The sequence below is a fragment of the Plectropomus leopardus genome, chromosome 14, assembly GCF_026936395.1.
Source record: "Plectropomus leopardus strain MGB_pleo_1.0 chromosome 14, ASM2693639v1, whole genome shotgun sequence".
Lineage (NCBI taxonomy): Eukaryota > Metazoa > Chordata > Actinopteri > Perciformes > Serranidae > Plectropomus > Plectropomus leopardus.
In genome coordinates, this window is record NC_142189.1 from 8,042,447 (window position 1) to 8,069,213 (window position 26,767).

Consider the following 26,767-nt stretch of genomic DNA (forward strand, 5'->3'; position numbering starts at 1 on the left):
TTTTGAATTGGATAATTGCTAATACCAGTGATGGGATGTTACTAAATACAAAATAAATCAATAATTAATAATCTTATCATGTACTGCTTTTAAGTAAAATTTTACTTGTAACACTTTACTTAAATATGTTTTTATTTAATGCTATTTTATTCTTATACTCCACTTTATTAATTTGACATCAGTCACTTTGCATATTGAGATTATTAATACCAAATACACATCAGCTAATAAATTATAATCTATTTTTATGGATTAAGCTACTTGGTAGTTGGCCTATTTCCAATTAGCCCCACCTTTAATGATAATAATAATAAAATTAATAAATAAAAATCAAGGTCCAAAATATAAAAGGTTCCTTCTATTAAAGTAACCAAAAAGGTATATTTATGGAAAATTTATGGGGAATCTGGAAATATATGTTTACAAACTGATTAAAAAAGTTTTATTTTTATGTCATTTTTAAATTCTATGCGTTTATTTGTATTAGATATTGTTTATCTGCATAATACAACTGCACATGCTTGAGCTTTCATCAAATTAGTTGATCTAAATTTGAATATATTTGACAGAAGAGAGGCTCTGTCTTTTCATTGGTTTCTGAAATATATAGTTAAATATGTTATAGTATTATTTTGTATTATTTTATGCAGGGGAGAGTTAGAGTTGGTCTCTTTGATAGCCAGCGCGACCATAAGTGAATCAGTAAATAAGTTAAATACCTTTCACAGACACAATACTGACAATAAACATTTAGTAGTAGTTATTTATGTCACCTCAGAAGAAACACAACTCTAAAAAAAATCATCTTTGGACAAATTGTGGATAAAGCATATTTAAAATCACGATCAACATTTGTTATAGATAAATACTTTGAAATAACACTGTTTTAAATCAAATGTATTTCAGAGCAGTTACATTTTTATTAATATTACTGCAGCTCTTAATCACGGATTTGGTGGTATCACATTAACAACGATCTTCCCCGTGTTCTTGTTGGCCTCCATGTGTCTGTGAGCTTCTGCGATGTCGTCCAGGTTGAACGTGCTGTCGACGATTGGCCTCAGTGACGCCGGCTGGTTGGAAAAATTCGGTATAACTCTGTGTGAGAACGCCTTCACCAGGTCTGCTTTGTACTGTGGGGAAAAAATGCAAAGCAAGAATCAGGTTCAGTTACAGACGTGCAAATACAAGACGTGTTTCAGCTCTGTTAACATGAGTCACCACAATCACAGTGTGTTAATTCTGTGTGGTTTCTCACCTGAAGGCTGCGGGAGCGGAGGAGGCTGCAGAGCAAGTGGCCTCGCTTTGAGAGCAGTTTTCCCAGAAGATCTCCGTCCACCGACCTGCCTCCCATGGTGCCGTACAGGACCCATCTGCCGTCGGTGGCTAAAGAGTTCACATTTTGCTCCCAGTTGCTCCCTCCGATGCAGTCGAGGATGACGTTTGCTCCCTTTCCTGAGTAATTACAGTTATTAGTGATACAATTGAACTGTGCAGGAGTCAAATATTTAATCTGGACTTCTAAATGTCACCTTTTGACCCTTTCTTTGGACTTCTTAATTATAATTCTCATACGTTTTATAGCACAGTTCTATGAATTATTTAAAGCATAATCAAGATTTCTCTATGCATGTATGTCTTGTGATATTCTAGATTTTTCTTACAGTCAGCAAATCCCATGAAAAGATCAAAAAACATAATGAACTGAGCCTAGACAAGTGCTGTTTGTGTAGCCAATGCCTGATTTCTCTTACTCCACAGAGCTCCATTGTTGACTCACCAATGAGTCACACTTGCATTGGACAACACTTTCTTTTTCATGATGATAAACACAGGTACTGTAGTTTATTTTCGCTCAATACCAAATGCACCATCTCGTTGCCTGTAATACTCACTAGAGCAACAAATATGTATGAATCCACAGCTGAAAATAGTCCCAACATATGCTTCAGTTTGAGTGCTGTTCAATAAAAACTACAGCGCCCAATTGTTTTAGGAAACTACTAAAACTTTTTCAAGAAAAAAAACAATGTAATTGTGACTTTTCTTAAGAAAAATCTTTGTCCAAAGACAGAGTAGAGATGTTAGAGAGTGCTGAGATAAACACAAACACATTGTTGGTTTTAGGCTTTTCATGAGATTTGTTGACAGTATGAAAATAATGTTGTAATCATTTTAAGTTTAAACCTGTAGTCAGCTCTATTATACACTATATGGACTAAAGTATTTGGCCACGCCTCTTAATCACTGAATTCAGGTATTTCATTCAGTCCCATTGTCACAGGTGTATAAAATCTGGATGAATGGGCAAAAATTCCCATCGACACAAAAGAGTGGAAGCTGCAAAGGGGTGGATCAACTCCATATTAATGTCTATGGATTTAAAATCAGATGTCCTGTAGGTGTAACGTGTAGGTGGCCCAATACTTTTGTCCATATAGTGTAATATGTTTTTCCAACTTTAAACATCTCTTTGCTTACCAAATACCAAACCAAGTATTTTACATGTCAAGAGTTTGGGGGGAAAAAAAGGAAAATCGTGGTTGTCAAGAGCAGTGGGTGCTGTTGTTGCTGCTGAAATCTATATAAGACTGATATACTGTTTGATAGATCAGTGCAATTAGAACAACACAGAAACATTTCAGCATTAATGACAGGTTATTATCAAAGATCAGTCCTGTCTCCTGCAGAACAGTGACTGTCGACACAATTCACCTCCTGTAAAATCATGAACTCCCTGCGCGAAGCTCTCCTCTCTGTAGTTAAACCCGGCTGCTGCTCCCAGATTTTTGGCAAACTTGAGTTTTTCGGGGCTCCCTGCAGTAACGACGGGCACGGCACCAAACAGACGAACCAGCTGGACAGCAGCTGTTCCGACTCCGCTGGCTCCCGCATGAACCAAAACCACTTCACCCTCCTTCACCTGAGCTGCGAGGGAGAAGACAGGAGGCGGCAAAACACAAAAGCAGTATTAAATACTTCCATCCTGGTTAGTTATTAGAAAGAGGGGAAAAGTTGTACAAAAGGAAGTGGAACCTAAAAGAAAATAATACTTAACTATCTGGATAAACCATTAACTTGAATGATTTTGTATTAGTTTCACCTTGTTAAAAGCACCACAGGAGTAGAATTCTTTCTTGTTTCTTTATCTTCAACTTAACTTTTCTTAATTATTATGATGCAGTATCTAACCAAATTTCAGAGGTTTATTTATACATTTATACGTGGGGTTTAGCAATACCATCAATTATATTATTTCTTTCTTAAATAGCAATTATTAAAACATACTATTATTAGAATAATAAAAGGTAGCAGCACTAAGATAAAATAAAACAGAAATAGATTTTTTTAACGTAGATTTAAACCAAATGTAAGGGGTTTGATGATATATTTATGTACAGGGTTTAGATAGATGTGCTATTATTTTATTTGTTAATATTATTTCTTTATTTTTATAGCAATTATCAAACAAAATTACCTATATTACATTAATGAAAAAGGAGAACCACTTAGATAAAAATGATGATGAAAAAATACAATACAATACAACAACAATGCTTACATGTGCCTAAAATGCTCTTGGAATAAAATTTTATTAAAAGAATAAAGATTAATATTCTATCATAAATATCAGACATGGCGTTCGTACCTATGAAAACGAGCAGCTGAAAGGCGGTGAGCCAGGCCTCTGGGATGGCAGCAGCCTGGCAGAGAGTGAGATTTTGGGGGACGGGCATGAGAAGCCCCTCTGGTACAGAAACATATTCGGCATATCCCCCTCCAGAGAGCAAGGCCATGACCCGGTCATCGAGCCTCCAGCCTCCTTTCACCCCCGGGCCCAGAGTGTCCACAGTACCCGCCACCTCCAGGCCGATGATGTCACTCTCACCTGGAGGAGGGGGGTACCGTCCTCGCCTCTGTGGGAAACAGAAACCAGCACTGCACCATGAGGTCATAGCAGGATAACAGATATGTTAAGCGAGGAGATTTTTCTGCGCTTATGCTCTGCGATATTTGTATAGTACCTGCAGTAGGTCGGCCCGGTTGAGGGCAGTTGCATGAACTTTAATTAGGATTTCTCCATGTTTGGGCTGAGGTCTAGGGACAGATCGCAGCAGCAAATTCTCTGGTCCTCCTGGTGCATCAACACACACTGCACGCATCATCTTTGCAAAGCTAGAGCAACACTTGTGCCAAGTCTGTAAGAAAGAAAAGTATGCAGAAAATCTGAAATTAGCTCATAAAACAAATCCCTTACTTGCTTGCGTAAACCTGGCTGCTGGCTGAAACAATAGAACTTTTTTTTTTTTTCCAAACACTCACTGTATGGTTGGGGTTTCCCAGTAAAAATCTTCCAGTGTGCAGGATGCGATGCATTTGGTAGTCCCAGCAGTGGTTACTGTGTTTTAATAAAAAATGAAAGAAACACTAAGTAGGACTCATAAGCAACAACTATAATTCTTACAAAAACTGAATCCTATCTTCACTGACAATAATAATAGTAACCACATTAAGGTATAATAATAATATACTATACTAAAAGATCTCTGGTTATAGATGACAAATAATAGACAAAAAAAATAAGCTTTACAGCATTTTTCTTTGTCTTAAAACAATACATTAAACCAACCTTTGGGTGCAAAAACTTCTAAAATTAAACAAATCTAAACATTTTTTTGTTGACCCAAACAACCCTGATAATGCATGCATAATGTCTCTCTCTTACATCTTGTGGTGTCTAGTCATGCAGAGACTTTAATTTCAATTAAAGTTCAATTTGACCATATTTTTTTAAAAAAAATCCACCTCTATACAAGTGCATTGCATTCTGTTGGAATTACTTCTTTCCCCCCCAAAAAAAGACATGTAATCATTTTTGCCATAAATTTAAAGATGAACAAATGAAATGTATTATTTAGCTGTTTTTCAGTTAGTTCAGTTGTTGTTGTTGATGTTTTTTTTGTAAATTAGACATTGATGGCACAGCACTGTATTGTACCTCTTTATATAGGCAGGGTACATGGATGACAAAAAACCCCAAAACTTAAAAGTAGTTTACATTATTGAAAACCACTGCTTTAAAGCATGAACATTAAAACCACATGTGGATGAATTTTGGGCCATTCAGCTTCCCATATCAGTGCAGAATAAAATGTTACTAGCCCTGGTAGCTAACCGTCTACTTAACATGAGTGTGAACAAAAAAACTTTTTATGGGAAGAAGAAAAAAGGAAGAAGAGGAGGGAGGGGAAGCAGTTGCAAAAGTAAAGTGCTGATTTGACGGAGGGTCATTGAACTTCCACGATTACGTTATACTGTAAAGACCCCTTACGTAACGTCAAAACATTTAAACTTTAACACGAAAGTATCTTTAGGTGTTTAAAGTGATACAATGTATGCACCCATTTATATTAAAGTAGGATTAGAACATGCACCAGTTAAAAATACAGTTTAGCTGATAATTATACAGTAAATGGGCGTTAACCCTCTGTTAACCTTTAAATTATGTTCAAGCATTTAAAAAATTAACTTACACAGCGATGTCAACAGTTAAGCAACTTGGAGGAGTCTGGGTGAGTTTTGGGGAAGTTTAGTTTAGCCATCATGCAGACAGGACTCCGGTTTACCGCGAGAGGCGTCAAACCACGAGAGGGGCAGGCTCTCTGGCACATGACATGGGAAGTTAAAGAGATACTGCACAATAGATTATTATTTCTATATTACTTAAATATGACTATTAACGTAAAAATAAAGGGGTTAACTCAACATCACATTCTGGCAGTGTGAAGAAAGTGGCTGCAAATAACAACAATTAACATTTTTAGATTGTCATATCCTTCAATTAAATGTCAGTAAACAGTCCAAAAAACATATAGATAAATATTTACTTTGCATACATCATTCACCACACATATACACATTAACATGCAGTATTGGGAACTTATTTAATTTAAAAAAATCCATAATAAAAATGGATTCGTTTTTAAGTGTACACAGATGTGTATGATCTCATCTCTACATTCAGTGTATTCCAGAGTTTTGGGGGCCCCCGATAAGAGATTCCCATTATAAATTCCCAGAGATCATGTCAACATCGTTAAATGTCTTGTTTTGTCCAACCAGCGGTCCCTAAATGCAAAGATACTGTTTACTATCATAGTTTGCTTAAATCAATATAATAATTAGTTATCAAAATTGTTGCAGATTAATTTGTGTTTGAACTAATAAAATGGTTTGGCAGAGATTAAACATTGTGTAGATCATGATTTAGAGATAATGATGAGAAAGTGTAACTCAACAGTTAAATTAATCACCAAGATGAAAAATGTTTTTTGTACATTTGCAGTTTTTGTGTCCAAGTTAACATTTTGCAACTTTGGTATTGCTAAAATCCTAAAAATGTAATAGTAAATGGTCATGTGTGAAAATAGCACTTTTCCACTTTGATTCTTCTAATTTTAAGTATTTAAGCTGCATAAAATAAGAGAAAACATGTAACATGAAAACATGTTCTGGAAGTTCTGTACACAAAGTGAGTCTTTGTTATTTATTGTGTATCCTGCAAGAAGATCCATGACTGCACGACAACTTGAAATTCAATCTCTTTAAGGAATGTGACAGTTCACAATGGCCAACAATCCTCTCCACCTCTCCTCACATATAACAGGCTATTATATTCCATACAATGAGACAGCCATGGCAGCAACACTGTACAACAATGCACTGGGGGATAGAAATCAGGTAAGAAAACTATGTGCTTTGCTTTGATTTTAACAGAAAAAAGTGGATTTGTGAAAGAAGTTGGTTTAAAAACATATTTCTATCTCCAGCCCTCCTGTTTGTGATGGATCATAGTTTCAGAGGAGCTGCTTTGCTGCAGAGAGATCTGCGAGTGCTGAACCAAAAGGAGGACAGGGAACTCCAGCACAAACTGAACATGTTGGACAAACAGTTCAGGTACACTCGCAAAATGCTCCAGCAAAGACGAGACTCGCTGATGAAAGAACAGAGGAAAGTGCTGATGGTGAAAGTGGTTGAGCCGAAAGCTACAGTCAACATCGCCATGAGGGAAATCGAAGAACGCGTTGGCCAAACGTCAGACGGCATGAGATCATACTCCAGCAAATCCCAGTATCACGATAAAGGATGTGAACCGGTGGAGCAGCATCGGTCGATATCAGCACCGCCACCGTCAGTCAAACCCCAGAGCTCAGTGAGGCGCAGAGGAAACATCCAGAGCAGCGTGTCGCTCATGCAGATGAAAAACATTGCGGCGATTGACTCGATTTCAGAAAAGGAACTGGCCAGGCAACGGCAGAAAGCCCGAGACGAACTGGAGCGTCTGAGACAGTTTCAGAGGGAAACTTTACACAAGAGGGTGGCAGCATTCATAGAAAAGCTCAAAGACAAAAGAAACATGGAAATACAAGTGAAACCCCCGTAGAGGAACTGGAAAGTCTGGAGTCTACTCAGTTTCATACCTCAATGTTTGCAACATCAAGGGGAAAAAAAGACTTTAAGTAGCAGTGTTTTATTATAAACAATAAGAATGTACATATTTTTCAACTAAAATGTAGAAAAATGTAATTATATTTTTGAATAAATTACACAATATTCCCCATCTTCCTCATGGCTGTCAAAGCTTTGTGCACAGGAGTTTCCGACAGCAGGCTGCAGTTTTTCCTCCACTCTGGAGAATCAGGAAGCTCCTTGTCTGCAAAAAAAAGTAAATATTAAGACGAAATGTAAGTTCATAATATTGCCATTTCCATATTTTTTAAGCTCGATATTTGCTGCACACACATCCTACAGCAAGCCTTTGACAAACTACAAGATGCTCTTTTAATTTGAAAGAAAATCCTGAATACAAACAAGACTAAATATAGCATGCTCTTCTTCAGAGCAAGAAATATTGAAGACAATAGTTTGCATTAGGGGTTGACAGATTATTGACCTGGCTGATTTTAAGGGCGATATTTGGCATTTTGCTAATTATCTGTATTATTTTAATGATTGTCGATAAAATAAATCAATGAAAAAGTGTGCATATTACACTCAATCAACACCAGGGAAGGCAGTCTGCAATACATGCAAATAAAGTGTCAGCATGGGAGGAACCTCAGGGAGATATTTTTATTCATTCATTTCTTAATTTCAATTTTCACTGAACTTTATTTACAAAAAATAGCAGGTAACATCAGTTTTGATTAAACATTTGTAAAGATATTTAACGATTAGTTATATTCCTAATTCAAAATTTCAACAGAATTATATGATTTTTTTTTGTAAATGTATATTGGTTTCAGATATCAGTTACTGGTCACATTAAGTACTTATAATCAGTATTAGCCTTGAAAAAACAATGTCGGTCGACCCCTTGTTTGCATACATATTACCTCTTTACCTCAACAGTAAACTCTAACCGTGAGAAAGTAAAACTACCTCTGCAATACAAAAATCCTACCTTCACTTTCAAAGTGGACTCTTGTGGGAAGACACCTGGTGTGGTCGCTGTACTCCAGCGAGCAGAGAACAGCCGTCTTCTCTCTCGGCACCGTGAACATCAGCACCAGTAATGAACACAAAACATTACTCTCCATCACCTCCACTGACTTATGGAGTTCCTACGAACCAGCATGAGGACAGAGTCACTGTGTTAATATACCAAACAGGGCTGGGCAATATAGAGAATGTCAAATACTGGTATCCCAATATTTTACTGAAACTGATAGGAGTCAACAGATTATCGGCCAGGATGATTATCACGGTCGATATTTGGCATTTTGCCGATGATCTGTCTTTAAATGTCTTATATTTGAGCTCACAGCAGCCACAGCTACTGACAAACTGCTCTGTGACATCTTTTGTGAGATGTTATTTAACACACACACACACACACACACACACACACACACACACACACACACACAAAACAAAACAAAACAAAAAAAATTAAAGTCTGGCACCTTAACGAGCTTCAGCTGCTGCTTGCGACCTGCGAAGGCATTGAGATGTTGGCTGAGGGGGTCCAGAAGAGTCCGTATGTCAGTCTGCATGTTGCTCTGCTCAGCCAGGCTGTTTAAAGGGATGAACGGGGGGATGTTGTGACGACTGATCCTCAGCGTTGGCTTCAGGTCCATCTCCAGGTTGTAGGTTTCTAAGTAGACGCCCTCATAGGCCGTAGCCACAGACACGCACAATCCTTTACCTTGACGGGTCTTTATGACGTTGTACCCACCTGAGTGACAAGAGCGAGGATTGGGACACACTGATAAAGAATATGAGTTATATAAGATATATTTATATCATTGTATGGCACTAATGAAAACATCTCACTGTCAAATATATAATAAACAGGTGAATATCATGTGAAAACAAAACAATACAGCCACCCACCGATGACGTGATGAGCGTTCAGGAGGTCTTTCAGTTGTGAGTGTTTGGCCATCAATCGCAATAGCTGCAAGTTCTCAGAGTCTTCATCCATTTCCTCGTCCTCTTCTTCCTCATTTGTACACTGTTTTTCCATAGATTTCCTGAGTTTCTGGAGATTCTGTGGCAGGACGGTGCAACCAACAAGAGGTCGTTCAAATCCTCATTGGTGGAAGAACATTAAATAGCACGCACTTCAAAATATCAGTCTCAGGCCTCGGCGTCACTCTGACAGCCTGTAACATTACATCAGCTTATGTTTGGCTGAAAATGTATCTGCAGCTGTGCAGATCTGTCATTTTTGCTCTACGGATCTGTGCAGATATTCATAGATAGCAGATAAATCACTGTGACCCTGCCAAAAATGTATACTTTTAATACATATCATGCATCAGAGTGACTTTAACAAACCATAATTTAAAATGAGAAAATAAAAAAAATGTTTATTAAACTAAATACATAAATAAAAATGACGTGAAAAACTGCTGCTCATTAAAGCTGATAACATAATCAAATTATTAACTTAACTTTTTGAGACCTGTGCAAATTGGCCCTCATTTTGTCAAAAACATCGGAAAAAGGTAATGAGCAAAAAAAGAAAAAAAAGAAATAAATAAAAGAAGAAATTACCCAGGGGTTAGCAAGAAATCTGTGAAAAGTACAAGAAAAATACCTTTAAAAAATGCCAAAAAAAAGAAAGTAAAACTAGCAAAAAAAATATACAAAGTGAGAAATGATCCCCCTCCCAAATAATACTTAAAAATTACAATAATTCTGTAAAATAATTTTTAATGTATAATTATGAATATAGTCAACTGGGCATTTTTCCATGTCTTAAAAGATAGCCTTTTACATCTATGAATTTCAGAAAAACAAAGACATGTCACATAACCATGAAATCATAATTATTAGTGTAAATAAACGGTGTGAGTCCGGCTCGTCACCCCACCTTGTGTGTCTCTATCTCCGCCTTCAGCTGCTCTCTCTGAACCATCAGCGCTTTAGCTTTAGCCTGCAGCTCCTTCACAAGTCTCGGCTGCGGAGGATGACTTTTACGGCTTCGTGCCTGAACTTCCAGCAGACTCAGGTGACTCAAAACACCTGCGAAAGACGAAACTATTAGCTTTACTCTCAAACGACAGAAACAAAAGTCAGCTCATAAACTGTCAGAGCTACTTTCAGTTAGCATTAAGCTAATGTAGCATCACAACAAACTGCTCCTAGCTAGTTTACAGATCGCTTGCTAACTGTAACGGTAAATTCGCGTTTCTACAGTCCGAGTTACCTTTGGTAGACTCTCCCTCCATGTTCCCGTAAGTGTTTTTAATGTTTTGTGTTAAAAATGAAGCTGGTAACTCGGATGAAAACAGTCGCCACAAGTTGCAGATAGTTTTGATTTTCGCGGCTTTTGTGTCATCGTTTGTAGCCACGCCCATCACGTCCTCAACCCCGGAAGAGAAATCAAAACAATTTGTGATCACATGGAGCGCGTAGCCGAGAGATTAGCCAGCTGGTAGGTCAGTTTAACGTTTTATCAGCCCAGCAGAAGAGACGCAAAACATGATAGTTCATCGTGTAGTCAGTGAGCATGTTGTTTTGAGTGAAGTTTATGTATTAATACACAGATAAGTTTTTTTAAGTAACGTAACGATCTTGAATGTCCCAGTCAGCAGCATGGTGCCTCACCATGAGCCTCACCCGGATTATAACAGTGAGCTGTGCAGAGGTGAGTCATGTCATGTCCATACCTGTCTCACTTCACTACATTTCCAGTCACGTGATATTAATTTTAGATTAACTTCTGTTTGAACTTCGTCATTTAAAATCCAATTAAGCAGCTGTTGCAGATTTGAGGGTCATCCTGTATTCTGAGTCTTGTGTCTCTTGATATGAAGTAGGGTAAGTAGTTTCAAGGAGTAAAATATGAGTAGAGTTTAAACTGTAAATGTATGCATTAAACATATTGATCCAGGAATTCATACATTCAACTGGGTTCCTGTGGGTCCTTAAAAGTATGGAAAGGCATTGAATTAATTAATTTAAAAATAAAATAATGTATTAATCCCTCACTGAAAATTCACACTTTACAGCAAATTAAGAGTCAGAGGCAGAGAAAAATGCAAAAAAGGACTTGAGTGCAATTAAAGAATAAAATATTAGAAAATACAAATTAAATAAGATTTTTAAAAAATGAGTAAGTAAATATAATATAACATAAATAAATAATAGAAATACATATGTTTAAAAAATCTATATGCACTATATACTTGTACCATATGTACATGGTTAATGGATGCAAAGGATAACTGAAATACACACATGGTGTGTGGTATATATGTACAATATATGTATTTATAGTGTATGTGTTTTCAGTCATTTTAATTTTTGGGGGAAAAACAAAACTTAAAAAAATGATCAAACAATAATAATTCAAAGTAATTCTGAGGACCCCCTGTCGAAGACCTAGAACTTAATTTATTGGCAGAAAATTAATCATCAATTATTTTGATAATTAATATAATACTTTTGAGATTTTTTTCAAGTAGAAATATGAATCATCTACGGGTTCCCTCCTCTCAAATTACAGGATTCTCTGAGTTTCTCTGTTTTATATCACTGTAAACTATACCAAAACAAGCCATTTGAGGATGCCAAAATAAGCCCTGGGAAAATGCAAAGGGAATTTTTTAACTATTTTCTTTATGGAAAGAAGGCAATAAGCAAGAAGTGACCCCCAAATTAGTAAAAGTTACAGTGAAATGAAATGTAAATGGCTTGTAATAAGTGCCAAAATAAGATAAATATATATATATATATATAAATAACACACACACACAATTATTTTAAATATTTAATTATAAAAAGTTAGAAACAGTTTTATTGATTTTTTTCCATAATTATTTGTTAATTTTCTTTTAAAAATGTCTGTCTCTTTTCTTTCTTTCTGTCTTTGTAAGCTAATTTACAGGTCATTTTCTAATCACATTTTAGAGATTTTTTTCAGTTTGTGGAACATTTCACTTTATTTTTTTTTTAAAGAAATCAAACAATTTGCTAATGTTTAAAAGTTTTAAATGCTTGGCGCCTGAAGGCAGCACAAGAAAGCTTATGTCAATAAGGGTTTCAAAGGGTTAATTTGAATAATAACAGTGACGTTACTCAGCAGTGAAAATAACCGTTAGTTGCCGCCCTAGCATGTGGAAGTGTGATGATACATTTTTACTCCAGAACAACAGATTTTTTCTGCGATTAATCATTCTGTATTTAAAATTTCAGCAAAAAGTTGAAACTGCTGATCACAATACAAGGAAAATCTTTGAATTCCTTGATTTTATCAACTAACCGTTTAAAACCTAAACATATTCAGATTATTATCACACAAGACAAAGACAAGGAGCACATCTTCACATTTGAGAAAGTGGAAACAGCAAATATTTGGTGTTTTTGCTTGAAAAATAACTTGAAAGAAACGTGATTACAAAATCAGTTGTTGATTATTTTCTGCATTATTTGATAATCTCTAATTATTGCGTCCTAGTAGATTTATAATATGATTAAAGGAAGGTTTTTGTGTGCAAAAACAAAGAACAATGACTGCAAAATTTTTAGTTAGAAATATTTCTAAGTCATTTTTTATTGTCTCTGATATAACAGGCAGTAAAAGTGGAAATTTTTGAAATCCAGACACATTTGTTGCTTTGACCTTCAGAGCGGTCAGAGACTGGTTGCAGCTGTTTGTCTTTGTGCTGCAGTCCACACAGAGGCAGTAGATGGCAGAGTAGCAGGTCACCTCCTGGCTGAACCTCCCATTTTCAAACCAGTAGCCAGTATTTTTGGATCAGCTCAGGCGGGGGAAAGTTGACACAGAGTTTGTGTGACCTCGGTTCGTCCAAAGACTAGATGTTCTCTCAAGTTACATTTCTTTTCTGCAGCAATCAGCTCACGTTTAGTGATTTCACATCTTGTCTATATATATATAAATATATCAAATATATATATAAATATATATATATTTGGGAAGGAGCCAAAAGTCATGAAATTCCTAGAAAAGCTATGACATTAGAAAAATTAGGCCTTTTTTCCTGGAAAATACTTTGGAATTAATAGAATGTTTGGAAAAGTTTTAAATATATATTGTTTTGTGTTGTTGAAAATATGTTCAGAAAAATCCAAAAACATGTCTAACTTTGCACAAAATATGTTCCTTTTATTACTCATTTAAAATCCAGTTGCTGATTTCTCTAAAATATTGCCTTCAAACCAGTTCCTGCGTGTCAGGGACATCCTGTCACAACTTTCACAGCTGTTAATTTGCGGAAAAACATCCCTTAACATCATTATCAGTGACCTAATGCCTTTAATATGCTCATTTGGAGGTTTTAATTTCAATAAGGCAGCTGAGGGGGTGGATATTTTTGAAAGCAAACTCTTTTAATTCAACTTAAGCTATTTATCCATTTACTATTTATGTAGGTTTATGCATTTTAGTCCGTTTTACTGTTTGGTTTATCTTATTTTCTTTTTTATTTATTTATCATTTTACTTTGTGCTGTTATCATTCAATTTATGTTACTTCTTTATCTATTATTATTACTATTATCATTTTCTGTATTTATTTAATCTTTCTGTCTATAGGTTTTATCCTGCTTCTGCTTTTTCTTCACTTATGATAGTGTTTCCTGAGTTTTTGGTGTGTGTGTGTGTGTGTGTGTGTGTGTGTGTCTGTGTGTCTGTGTGTCTGTGTCTGTGTCTGTGTCTGTGTCTGTGTGTGTGTGTGTGTGTGTGTGTGTGTGTGTGTGTGTGTTTTATCAGTGACCTAATTCCATAAAGGTTGTGAATTTAATAGCTTGGTCAAGCATCAAACTGCTTCTCATATGTCTTTGACATCCTGTCACAACTTTCACAGCTGTTACTTTCTGGAAAAGAGCCCTCAAAAAACTCCTTAACATCATTATCTGAGACCCGTTGCCTTAAATATGCACATTAAAAGGTTGTGATTTAAAATGTAATTTGTAAAAATGTTTGTTAACCCTGACCCAGGTTTCTATCTTTGCCCATCAAGCAAAGTGATTTGTTTGTCATACATCAGGCCTCAACATGCCAGCAGAGTTTAATCTCTGTCTCACTCTCTCTCACACACACACACACACACACACACACACACACACACACACACACGCACGCACACGTGTTCAATCAGTGTTTTCCTTTTCCTTTCTTCAAGGCTGCTGCACTTTCCTGACTGATGGGTGTGGACAAAGACGTTTCCCATTCATCTGAATGTGCGTCCACAGGAGAACCGAACCTTCTCCAACTGAGACTTGAAGACAATCATCATGGACCCGTCCAACCAGAAGCACTTCACTGTTGTAGACTATGTTATATTTGCAGTCTTGCTCGCCGCCTCTATGGGCATCGGGCTGTATCACGCTCTCTCAGGTGGGCGTCAGCGCACCACTCAGGAGTTCTTGATGGCGGACAGGAGCATGAGCTGTCTTCCTGTCTCACTGTCACTCATCGCCTCATTCCAGTCCGCTGTGGCGATTATAGGCGTACCGGCGGAAATCTACACCCACGGTACTCAGTACTGGTTCATGGGCTGTGCCTACGTCCTGGGCCTCCTCATTCCTGCTCATGTTTTCATTCCTGTGTTGTACAGACTGCGACTCTCCAGCGCTTATCAGGTATCATGACGCAGTTTTACTGGGTTTAAATCAGTTCACATTTATGGTGTTTGTCCTTGATGACCTATCGTGTTGTTTTGTTTTACAGTATCTTGAGCTGCGCTTCAGCAAAGCAGTACGCATCTGTGGAACTTTGACCTTCATCTTTCAGACAGTAGGTGCAGCACTTCACATAATAAAACTGGGATGCACCAATCTAAGTTTTTCTCTCCCAAGAACTAAGGCTGGGAATTATGTAGGAATGCACCGATTTACTAACTGAACATCGGATGATATTCCCCTTGTTGACTGCCATCGGCCCACCAGCAAATACGATGACATTCACTGATGGCGTGGCGAACATTTTTGTGTCAGATTGATTTTGTGCAGGCTAAAAAGCTGTTCCAGGCACAGTATAAAATGTGTATGAGACACACAGAGATCTTCCCGTGATGCCGTCAGGATGACAGGATACAGTAAACTCACTGTCAACACGTGAAAGGAGTTTTTGTCAAGAAAAACAATACAGTTGTTTGAAGGAGGAATTTGTTGTTTTCAAAGCAATATGAAAGTTTAAGAGGGGGGGTTATTATATGTATGGTGAAAAGCCTTTTGAAGCAGTTACTTGATTAAAAAAGTATTTTAATGTGAAAAAGGTTATAATACAGACTGTTTCATGTTTTTTTAGGACTAAATTTGTGCTTATTCAAAGATACCCATGTAATGAAGGACTGAATGAGTTAAAAGCATATCAGTCATACAACATACATACATAATCATCAGAAATAAAATGGCCAAAATCGCCCCCACAATATTGCTTATAGCTTATATATTAGTGATGATCTGATACCAGTGCTCTCTTTTCCCCAAATTTAAAATCTGTGTTCCCTGCTGCATGGAGGTAATGGGGATTGTTTTTATATGGAAGGTAACTGACAGCAGAAACACAGAATTTTGACCAAGAATTTCCCAAAATATATATTTGAGAAAATCAATATCACTCTCACGTTTGTACTCTAAATATGAAGCTGCAGCTTCTCAGCTTAGCATGAATACAGGAAACAGGAGGAAACAGTTTGCCTGGCTCTGTCCAAAGGTGACAAAATCCACCTACCAGCGCCTCTAAAGCTCATTAATTAACACGTTATATCTTGTTTGTTTTAATGTTAAAGTGTAAAAATTACAAGTTGGTGTTTTATTGCTTTAATAAGGTCTGATACCAGTCCAGTGGATAAGATTGGTTCATCCCAATGAAAAATAATTTAACATCCTCCTTTAATGAAGTGTATAGTGTCTGATTTGTCTCTTACTCTGCAGGTTGTCTATATGGGAGTGTGTGTGTATACTCCTGCCTTTGCACTTAATGCAGGTAAGAAAATAGTAAGAAAATTGATATATTTCACATGTGGCTGTGTGTTTTTTAACAAATCTGTGGTTCACTGCGCTGCTGTCTTTTCTTTCAGTTACTGGATTTGAATTGTGGGGAACAGTGCTGGCCACTGGACTAGTGTGCACTTTGTACACAACAATAGTGAGTTATTAAGTCATTTGTCAATGTCATTTTAATTCAGCGCACCAGTAACCCGAACATTTGAATTTTTCCAACTCCTCCTGTCGTGCGATCATAACAGGCCTTGTGTGAGGTGTCATGTCTCCGTTGACAGCTCAGAAGTGACTTCATCTGCCCCCCCCAAAAATAAACACCGCATAAAAATCCACAGAATTACTAAGAAAATGGGCATTCATACGAAAAAGGCGCATGATTATTTTTAGAGATATCATGCTTTTATATAAAGGGTTACTGACACTCATGTCTAATATTTAAATAAAGAATATATACGCATTCTTTAGATGAATTCCTAATGTGTGTGTCGGCTCCTGACAGGGTGGTTTGAAGGCGGTGATCTGGACAGACGTCTTTCAGACTGTTGTGATGTTTGCGGGGCAGCTGGCTGTCATCGTGGTGGGGGTGCTGCAGGCTGGAGGAGTGTCTGAAGTCTGGAGGAGAGTTCATGAAGGAAACCGCATCTCTGCCCTCGAGTGAGTCCGTACTTTAGCGTCTGCGGGAGAATGACGAGCAGCAGGATGAGGAAATCACAAATGCATCAGAGGAATCTGTCCTGTAGATGCTGATATCAGTCCTTCACTCAAAAAGCCTTCAGACGAATTCAGACGACCGCCATCTGCTGTTATGCAGAGTTATTTCCTCTCATACAGTTAAAGTACATCAACAACCAAACAGCTGCAGGTTTTAACTCTCACAACAACACAGCAGCTAATGTCTTGAGCAGTTTTGATAAATAATTGATATCCTTCCACTTCAGTTCACTTTTTTCTCTGCGCCAACTACTCTTTCAACCACAGTGACTGTAAATCTGTGAAGGTTTCTTCTGAAGAATCAGAGTTTGTCTCTATATTGTTTTTTCTCTCTTGTGTGCAGCCTGAACCCGGATCCTACAGAGAGACACACCTTCTGGACTCTGGGGGTCGGCGGGGTCTTTCTCATGCTGTCCCTGTACGGAGTGAACCAGGCTCAGGTCCAGAGATATCTCAGCGCACGCACAGAAAAAGAGGCTGTCAGGTATGCAGACTGCAGTTTTGCAATTTGATGTTAGTTTTTTTTACTATGAACTTAACTAACATACTAGTTTTATACATTGCATTTTAGCTTTGGACACAGTTATATATTTTACATTCTCGGCACATATGCATATTTATAATTTTAAATACTAACATACTCTTGCTAATGGTTTATTACTTTGTTTCTTTTATATGTTATATATTTACACACTTTACATACTCAGCACATTATACATACTTATGTTTTTAAATATTTACATAGAAGTGCTAATTGTTTCTATTTTATATTCTTGCACACTTTACATGCTCATCACATTATACATACTTATATTTTTAAATATTTACTTAGTAGTTCTACTTGTTTATGTTTCTATTTTATATTTTTACACACTTTGTACTAGTGCTTTTTTCTTGCTATAAATCTCTATGATTTGCATCAGAGCAACTTAACAACCACAATCACAACCACAAAGTATTAAATTAATTATTATTTAATAATTTATTAATTGTGATAGAGCATTTAAATGTAACAGGAAATTAATAAGCCTAAACATCTTTTAGCTCTCTGACTATAACAGGAAACGAGACAGAAACAGACTGTACCTACACGTTTTTTGTTGACTATACTGTGTGGATCATTAACAGGTACAACAGGTTTCTGTTTGTGAATTCTTTCCAGCCTTTAGTGTGACTTATGGTCCGAAACACTTTGCTCTTTGTGTTTGCATTGTAAATAATATTGAAGGTAAGCAAATTAATTCACATGCTCCCCTGACTTTTCATCTTGTTCTCTTATCAGGTCAAAATCAGAGTTTGCACAGTACTTTTGTTTATGACTGAAATTGTCATTTTTGTCATCTTCCACTGTGTTAACAACTTGTTTGTGTAATTTGTGCACCTCTGTGTTGAGGTGCAGCCACGCAGAGCCACTTGCATGCCCGTAGACTCTTCAAAGTACTGTTATTTAGCTGCAACCAGCACTTCTATAGATCAGTCGGTTGGTCAGTCAATTCACAAGAATTTCCCCACTCTTTGATGGCAACAGTTGTTGCTCCAAGAGGCTTAAATTTAGCATGGAGTCATGAGCTGAATCAGTGTGTCCACCCTTTGGACTTGTGGACGGAGCTCTTGTGGGCTTCAGTCTTATGTCCTATGATGTGTTCTCTGTCATCACCATAGACTGTATGTAAAGATGCTTAAGTGAAGCTAAAATATCCCAGATACCGCCGCTGCCAGCTTGCACGGGTCACGTCATTTGGAGCTGGAGTCTGCGCTATACTGATCTACACAGTGGAGGGAGTTCCTGCCAAAACACCTGTTTGACCAGTCACGAGCAGCCCTATTGAACATGAGCGCACGTATTGGCTGTCACAGCTATTACTCATTGTGGAAAATCCCCTTTTTGTAGAATTGAATAACTCATTAAAATCAAACCTTATCATAAAAACACTTGAAGAAACATCAGGATGATGAGAGCTACCTTAAGTGACAGAAACCTTCTTTGAAAAAATGTATGTGGCGTATATTTTGAGTTATTAGTTTGGCCTGTGTCCCATTGTGAAACGTGGAGATGCGGGCTTTAATAGCTATACTGCATACAGACACCAGGGGGCGATCAAGATTGAAAAGCTACACTTTGGGGGTACTGTCACATTGTCCATCCTTATTAACAGTTCATGGTCAACATGTTTAGTCTTCGAGGGCAGAGATTGTCTGTGCGCTCCAATATCCATACTGCCATACTATTAATATGGCAAAAAAATATTACGTTATATATATTATATTACGTTTAGTACTAATGTAAGGGATCCTTATTTTAATGTTTAATGTGGGTGTTTTTGTTAAATAAATACCGAGCGATGTATCTGTTTAATTTTTTTCAAATTTTGAAGTATTAATTAACAGGCACTCTTTGGGACGTTTTTTAGCAGAACAAAACCACTTTGACTGTGTTCCTTCCTCTCTGCAGGTCTTGCTACATGGTGTTTCCCTCCCTGCAGCTGGCTCTGGCTCTGAGCTGTGTGATGGGACTGGTCATGTTTGCACGTTACTGTGGTGAGGATCACTCTGACAAGCTGAGCACCACTTCAAGAGATGCGGTGAGATTCAGTGTGTTCAATTGCAATTGTGCAATTTCCTCTTTTTGGTGCTGTTATCATCCAAATCATCTGTGTCATGTCTTGTGAAATATGAATTTTGTTTTTCTGCGTCTTCTGTTTTCTTGATCTTAGCAGATCAGTGTGAAGGATGGAAGCTAAGTTTGTGCAGAGATATGTAAAAACCCTCCAGGGTATATAGATTTAGCCACAGCAGCGAACTCAAATTAGGCTCATGATGTGCATGTGCTGTCAGATTTGCATTTTATTTCTGGTGACTAAGATAAATTTGCTAATCAAACTGATAGTTTGTTTTTTATGATGTGTTTTCCACAGATGGTGATCTATTTTGTGATGGATATGCTGCAAGGTCTCCCTGGACTACCTGGACTGTTTGTTGCGTGTTTATTCAGTGCAGCTCTCAGGTACAGGACTTCCCACAACTATCGATCCATTTTTATGCCTCCGTTCCGACAATAACTGTGGATCAGCGGCATTATGAGTTTGGCTGTCCCATTTTCAGGAACGATATTTCAAGAACGCTTTGAGGGAGCCTCCGCTCCCGTCCACGTTGATAAATGCAGAACTTTGCATGGAAATGACCGTACCCGCAGTTTTCTGCTGTACATTTGTTTCATTAAAAGAGGGCCAACATTTGCTGTTTCAGAGCTGATAATCCTGCAACAGAATAAAGATCATTTTGGTATAAAAACAGAAAACAAACAAACAAATGTTTTGATAAATAATATATTAAATATATTAGAAATATTATATTTCCAATATTATAATATTTATTATTATCCAATATTATATAATTTATTATAATATGGAAATAATATATTGGAATATTTGATTTAGATGATGTTCCACTTTAGTACTACACATGTACACCCAATGCACAATGCAGTGCACAATCAATCTGCAACTTTCTACAAACACTGAACGTCATAACTTTCATCATGGTGGGATTTACTGCAGGACTGTTGATATCATAATGTATGATTCGTTATAAATTAAATCCACATCAATTTTTTCACAGTCCTGGTTATCCTTAAACAGGAAAATGTGCAGTGCATCTGTAATCTGTAATCGCAGTTTGTGAGAAAGATTTTATTCAAAGCTGCCCTTTCCCTTCTTGCTCGTCTGGGTGTAATATAAACATTTTTAATGCAGCAATATTCAAATAAAATATTTTTCCTATCTTTGACATTGAATCTGAAACTGCAACAATGTGGTAGTTTGAATGAGTTCAGAAGGTGAAGTAATTTACATTTGATAGTTAAACCTTTTTTGATTGTGTGCATGTATTTCAAAGATGACAGTTATGATATTAAAATTATATATTTTTTGCCTTTTCCTGCACAGCACCATCTCTTCTGCTTTTAACTCTTTGGCCACTGTGACAATGGAAGATCTCATCAAACCGCATTTCCCCGCCATGTCGGAGGCAAAAGCGACCCTGCTGTCTAAAGCTTTAGGTGAGCTCTTTGACGCTCATCACAACAGAACGACACACAGCTGCATAATAATGTTGGCTTTATATTATTTTTTTTCATTTTATTAGCACACTCAATTAGATAAAACAAGTAGATAATAACAAACAAAATATATTGTAATACACTGAAATCCAATAGGTAATTCTCTCACTAATGTGAAAATATAATAAAACAACAAGCAGTTATAATAAACATAAATGGAGCAGACACAATACATATCAATACAGCTGATGCATAAATTACAGCACAGGTGTTTTTTTCACGTTAGACTGAAGTTTATCTCATGTCGTCTCTGTCAGCTATGTCCTACGGGCTGCTGTGTCTGGTCATGGCCTTTCTCACTCACCTGATGGGTGATTCAGTTCTACAGGTGAGCTCGCAGGTGGTCGATTCCATTGATAACCAACATTTCTCACTAAATTTGGACTGACTGTATTTTATCATTGAACTCCAGGTGGCTTTGAAAATCTTCGGGATGGTTGGCGGTCCTATTCTTGGTGTGTTTTGTCTCGGGATGTTTTTCCCGTGGGCAAACTCCACTGTAAGTCGAACCACATCAATGATATCTGTCGTGCAGTTAGTTAAGAAAAATTCTACCGGCACAACATACCAGCATTTTTAATAAAAAAAATTTTAGGAATAAATGCCGTATGTTTATTGTCTGAGTTTGTTTTGCGCTTTGCGTTGAGTCAAGATTTTCTGTCACAACAGACAAAGTTTTCTGAAACTGACTTTGGTGGAACTGTCACAGCAGGAAATGCAGCCCAGCTGGTGGTCGCGGTCCTTAATTTGGAAGACTCATAGCGCTTCATTGAATCATAACGTGTTTCACTTTGTAGATACAGGCTTTTTGTCATTGGGGGATGAAGTTTTCCTTCAACCGGGCAGCATCCTGTTTTATCCAGTTTGTATGTATGAACAAGGGGTTATGAATGCAAACATTTTGGGATCCCTCAGACTCATTTTGGACCTTGTGTGAGATTCCGAACTACACTTTACTTTATTTTTATTAATAAATGTAATCCAATAGAAATCATCCCTGTAACAAAGTAACCTTGTGATTAAGTCTGTCTGTTTTATCCTACATCATCTTTATTTTTTTCTTTTATTCAACCTTTATTTACACAGGTAATCTTACTGAGACACAAAGTCTCAAGAGAGACCTGTTTCGGACAACATACAATATAACAATTGACAGATTTATCAATACAGTGCATATGACATTTAGGTGAAAGTGGAAGCTGATTAAAACACAAAAAATTTTCAAAGATGCCACTTTTGCTCCTCTTTTATCTCCTGAAGTGACAATATAAACCTCCGGCAACTTTAGTGAGATAGCTAAGATCAGTTATCGTCTGTATGTGTGTAAAGATCTTGTTTTCCTGTCATCAGGGGGCGGTGACAGGTCTGGGAGCTGGTCTTGCTATGGCTTTCTGGGTCGGCATCGGAAGCATCGTCACTCGCAGCTCCGGCACGAGACCGCTGCCGCCCGAATGCAGAGCCGTCCTGCTGTCTGACAACACGACTGCTGCCATTCACACTGCACTCAGCAACGTCACTCTGAGGTACGCAGACAGACGGCACAATGTGTTTTTTGTTTTTACTGTCACCATTTAACAAGTTAATTATCTCTCTGTTCTTCAGCCGACCCTCTGGACTGAGGAGATTTTATTCTCTGTCCTACATGTGGTACAGCGCATTCAGCTGCGTCACAGTCATTGTCACAGGCCTCATCATCAGCTTCCTCACAGGTGAGTAGGTTCTGATGTAGTAATAATAACTTTATTCATATAGCACCTTTAAAAACAGAGTTTACAGAGTGCTTTGACAAATTAGGCAAAGCAGAAGCAAGAAAGGTTTTCTTGCAGAGGTGACATAACTGTAAGAGCTAAGCAATAACACCGAACTAAGGCCAGACAAAATTTAAAGTAGAATCAAACAAAAGAGAAACAACTGACAAAACAAAAATAACAATAAAAGCCCATACCAAGAAGAGTAAATACAATTTAAAGAATATCAGCATTAAACACAGAAATAGTAGTACAAATAAAAATAATTAAACACGATAAAGACAGGAAAAAAGAATACATTAAAAGGCAAGCAAAACTATGTTAATTAAAATAGAAGATGTAATTTTATTGATAATTTCAGCCACATCACATCTTCTGGGAAGAATCAGAGTGGTCCTTTAGCGTTCTGTAGCATCTCCCCCCCAAAAAACGGTTTCATTTTTACGATTATTATTTTATTTTACCCCTGTTTGTTTTCTTTGTTGTTTTTTGTTTGTTTACTGTATATATGTGTATGGGTCTAGATGTTTGAGTTGATTGTAATGCATTAAGTTATTTGTTAAAAAAGTCAGTAAATACAGTAAAAAAAGATAGAAGACATACCATAAAATGAAGTCCTATAAATGGGTTGTAAGGTTGATTTAAAAGACGTCACTTATTCTGCCAGAATTATCTCCTCGGGTCGTTCAAAGCCGAGGGGCCCTGATGGCGAAGGCACGATCACCTTTAGATTCATGCCTCGACTTTTGGACGGCCAGAAGGATCCAAGGCTGCGAACTGCTCCTAAGGGGTCATCAATTCTGTTACGTAGCTTGAGGCTAGACCCAAACAAGCTTTGAAAGTGATCACTAAAATCTTGACATCAATTCTAAAGTGAGCAGGGAGGCAATGAAGGGAGGTCAGGATTTGGGGGATGTTATGTTAAAACCAGGTAGAAGCCGAGATGCTGCACTCAGAACTAGTTGGAGGCAGGAGAGCGATTTTTGATTAATACATTGCTTACATCTACACATGCTGTCTTTAAATTTACAATTAAATTTTAAAATGTTTAATTATGCTTGTTTTCTTTTTAGGCCCTATGAAAGAAGAGGATGTTACACCAGGAACAATCTATCCCTTGTTACGGAAACTGCTTTGTTTTCTACCTGAACGCCTCAAAAAAAAGCTCTGCTGTGTGACTCCACTGGGACACACGGTCAGTGTCGGTTAGGGCAGCAGAGATGGTGGAAAGTATGGAAACAGTGTCAACAATTGACAGTAAAAAATTGAAATATTTTGCTATTTTGTTCCTAGTATATTTCATTTACTTTTAGTAGTTACACATTTTAGTATATGCATCTATTAGCTATTGCAAGCAAGCAAACTTTTATGCATGCCTGGCGAATATACTAACATTGATAACAATGTTATTTTTATAACACGGGTTGTCGACTCATAAATCCAGAAACATGGCAGGCAAAAGTGAATGTTTGGTCAGTGTTAAGACTTTTTTTTTTTATTAATTCAGGTTTTAAATATCAAATTTTTAACACATGTAAAGTGGAGCATGGAATGGTATTAATGTTAACTGCTGTCCATGAAACAGATTGAATACAAAAATATATAAAAACATAATATATAAAAAATAAAAGTTTTTAAAAATGTAAATAAACTGAAAACAGCTATCAGCCTCTGGTTGAAGAAGCATTAAAATGCCATCCATATTCTTCGTAGCTTCCAAGGTTTTCCAACTTTACTACCTTTCAGCACGTGAACACAAAAAAGTTCGGATCGACTTCCCAACTTGGAAACTTCGACCTTCTGACGTCACATAAATGCAGCATAAGAGCCGCCTCTAATACAGCATCTTCATAGCCTGATGTTGTCATTACATGCTTCCTCCTGTGTTACAAAATCAGTCCTTCTGTATTTACCTTTTAATTCTCTTCTTAACTGTTCTCTTAGCTGTCAGCACAACGAAGGCCTCCACAACACAAAGAAAGTAACGGACTGGCCTTCCCACAAGAGGACGGACCGTCACTTGAAGAGACAGACAGATTTCTCCCTGAAGTTCACACACCTTTAGTGGAACATGAAACATCTGTGTAATATCACAGTTTCATGTCTGACTGGAAAACGGTGAAGTCTTTGCACAAAGCGCTCGGACAAAAAAGTTTTTTTGTTAATTTTGTTGCCTTTGCTTTAAGATGGACGTAATGTGAATTTGCACTGTAAAATGCTGCAGTGAGGTCAAAGCTAAACAAAGTTTAGTCAATGTGAATTTCATTTTCTCTAGAAAAGACTCGAAATATAATTTTGCAGACAAGTTTGATTAACATTCAGTATTTGTCAACTTCTGGTGCTTGATCATTCATTTACATTTGGTCAGTCCCTTCAGTTTGTATATGTGAAAAAATAATGCAACATACTGTTTAATGAGACTTATTTGAAGGCTTTTGAACTTAAGAGTAAAAACATTGTTTTATACCGGTTTTGATTCTATATTTGACGATTATTTAGTACTTCTGCAGCTGTATGAAAGGTTCTGGTGAGATGATGGTGCCTCACTTTTTAAGAATGTATGACTGACAATTGTCTATATTGCAGCTGTGACACTAAACAAATCGTTTTCTAAAAAAGATTAAAGATTTTGTATTTATCTTTTTTTGTATTGTTTTGTCCTTCTTATTTACATATTTTGGTAAATATCTAATCTAATCTAAGCACCCATTTAGGGAGCATTATCACTGACCCTGTGAAATACTTCACAAAGCCAGCTGACAAACTCGAGGTGTGGAATGACAAATTGGGTCATAAAGTTAAGCATAGAGGCTCTTTATTTCGTTTCAAACAAATGTGAGTTTTTATCAAAATTCTACAGAGCCCTAAAAGTCCAAAAAGGTAATATTTATAGCCTTCATGCTGGCGATAGCTGTGGCTGAAGGTTTTTGGGTTGTCTGCCTGTCGTTCTCATTCTTGTGAACACATTTAGTTAATTTGAAGTTGGCACAAATGTCCGCTTTGAGTCATCAATGAACTGATTAGATTTTGGTGGTCAAAGGTCAAGGTCACTGTGACCTTGTCTTTCTCATTTTTGCGATTGCAATATATGAAGAAGGTCTTGAGGGATTTTATTTATTTTTTTCAAATTTGGCACAAACGTCCACTTGAACTCTGGTCAGAGGCAACTGTGACCTTATGTCATTCTCATTTGTGTGAGGGTAATAACTCAAGGTCAAAGGTCACAGTTGCCACATCTGTCTCACTTGGACCCAAAGAAGAAGTGAATAGAATTTAGTAGTCAAAAGTCATTGTGACCTTTCCTCAGCCTCGTTTTCGTGATAACATTATCGCAAAAAGGCTTTAAGTGAATTTCAAATTTGGCACAAACGTCCACCTGGACTAAGGAATGAACTGATGATGTTGATGATGATGTTTTTGACCATAACTCAAGAATTTATTGGCTAATTATGACAAAATTTCATTAAAATGTTTAGTATGATTAAATGAAGTGGTGACATTTTAAATCCAAAAGGTTAAAGGTCAAATCCACTGTGACATAATCTTGTTCGACATAAATTACTAATCTGGTCTGATATTGGATTGGTGGCATTAACCTTGGGTGTTCACCTTGAAACTTTGTTGATTGTATAGATAGTGCTGTCGGGGGGGGAAGATAATTGCAACTTTACTGCCGTGCAGAGGCATACAAAAGCGAGGCGGTACTTCTC

General features: G+C 37.1%; 4 protein-coding genes across 4 annotated transcripts; 2 read left to right on the forward strand and 2 right to left on the reverse strand.

Annotated features, from left to right (window-relative positions):
* Positions 1-896: 896 nt before the first annotated feature.
* tp53i3 (tumor protein p53 inducible protein 3) lies at positions 897-5,673 on the reverse strand. The gene is made up of 7 exons (XM_042501093.2): positions 5,535-5,673; positions 4,324-4,399; positions 4,026-4,199; positions 3,650-3,917; positions 2,716-2,928; positions 1,259-1,455; positions 897-1,133 (listed from the first exon to the last, which is right to left on the reverse strand). The coding sequence occupies exons 2-7, from the start codon at positions 4,375-4,377 to the stop codon at positions 945-947; spliced, it is 1,095 nt and encodes a 364-aa protein (XP_042357027.1). The 5' UTR covers positions 4,378-4,399; positions 5,535-5,673; the 3' UTR covers positions 897-944.
* Positions 5,674-6,533: 860 nt separating this feature from the next.
* Positions 6,534-10,868, reverse strand: cenpo (centromere protein O). The gene is made up of 6 exons (XM_042500891.2): positions 10,718-10,868; positions 10,382-10,533; positions 9,397-9,553; positions 8,967-9,238; positions 8,465-8,624; positions 6,534-7,714 (listed from the first exon to the last, which is right to left on the reverse strand). The coding sequence occupies exons 1-6, from the start codon at positions 10,866-10,868 to the stop codon at positions 7,605-7,607; spliced, it is 1,002 nt and encodes a 333-aa protein (XP_042356825.2). The 3' UTR covers positions 6,534-7,604.
* Positions 6,845-7,444, forward strand: LOC148187417 (uncharacterized). The gene has a single exon (XM_088087384.1). The coding sequence runs from the start codon at positions 6,845-6,847 to the stop codon at positions 7,442-7,444; it is 600 nt and encodes a 199-aa protein (XP_087943510.1).
* Positions 10,851-25,695, forward strand: slc5a6b (solute carrier family 5 member 6). Its single transcript, XM_042500890.2, has 17 exons — positions 10,851-10,945; positions 11,099-11,158; positions 14,657-15,116; positions 15,205-15,270; positions 16,413-16,464; positions 16,559-16,626; positions 16,981-17,135; positions 17,536-17,676; positions 19,645-19,774; positions 20,108-20,196; positions 21,137-21,249; positions 21,567-21,637; positions 21,722-21,808; positions 22,660-22,832; positions 22,912-23,018; positions 24,131-24,252; positions 25,002-25,695. Exons 3-17 carry the CDS (start codon positions 14,769-14,771, stop codon positions 25,143-25,145), a joined length of 1,866 nt encoding a protein of 621 aa, XP_042356824.1. The 5' UTR covers positions 10,851-10,945; positions 11,099-11,158; positions 14,657-14,768; the 3' UTR covers positions 25,146-25,695.
* The last annotated feature ends 1,072 nt before the right edge of the window (positions 25,696-26,767 follow it).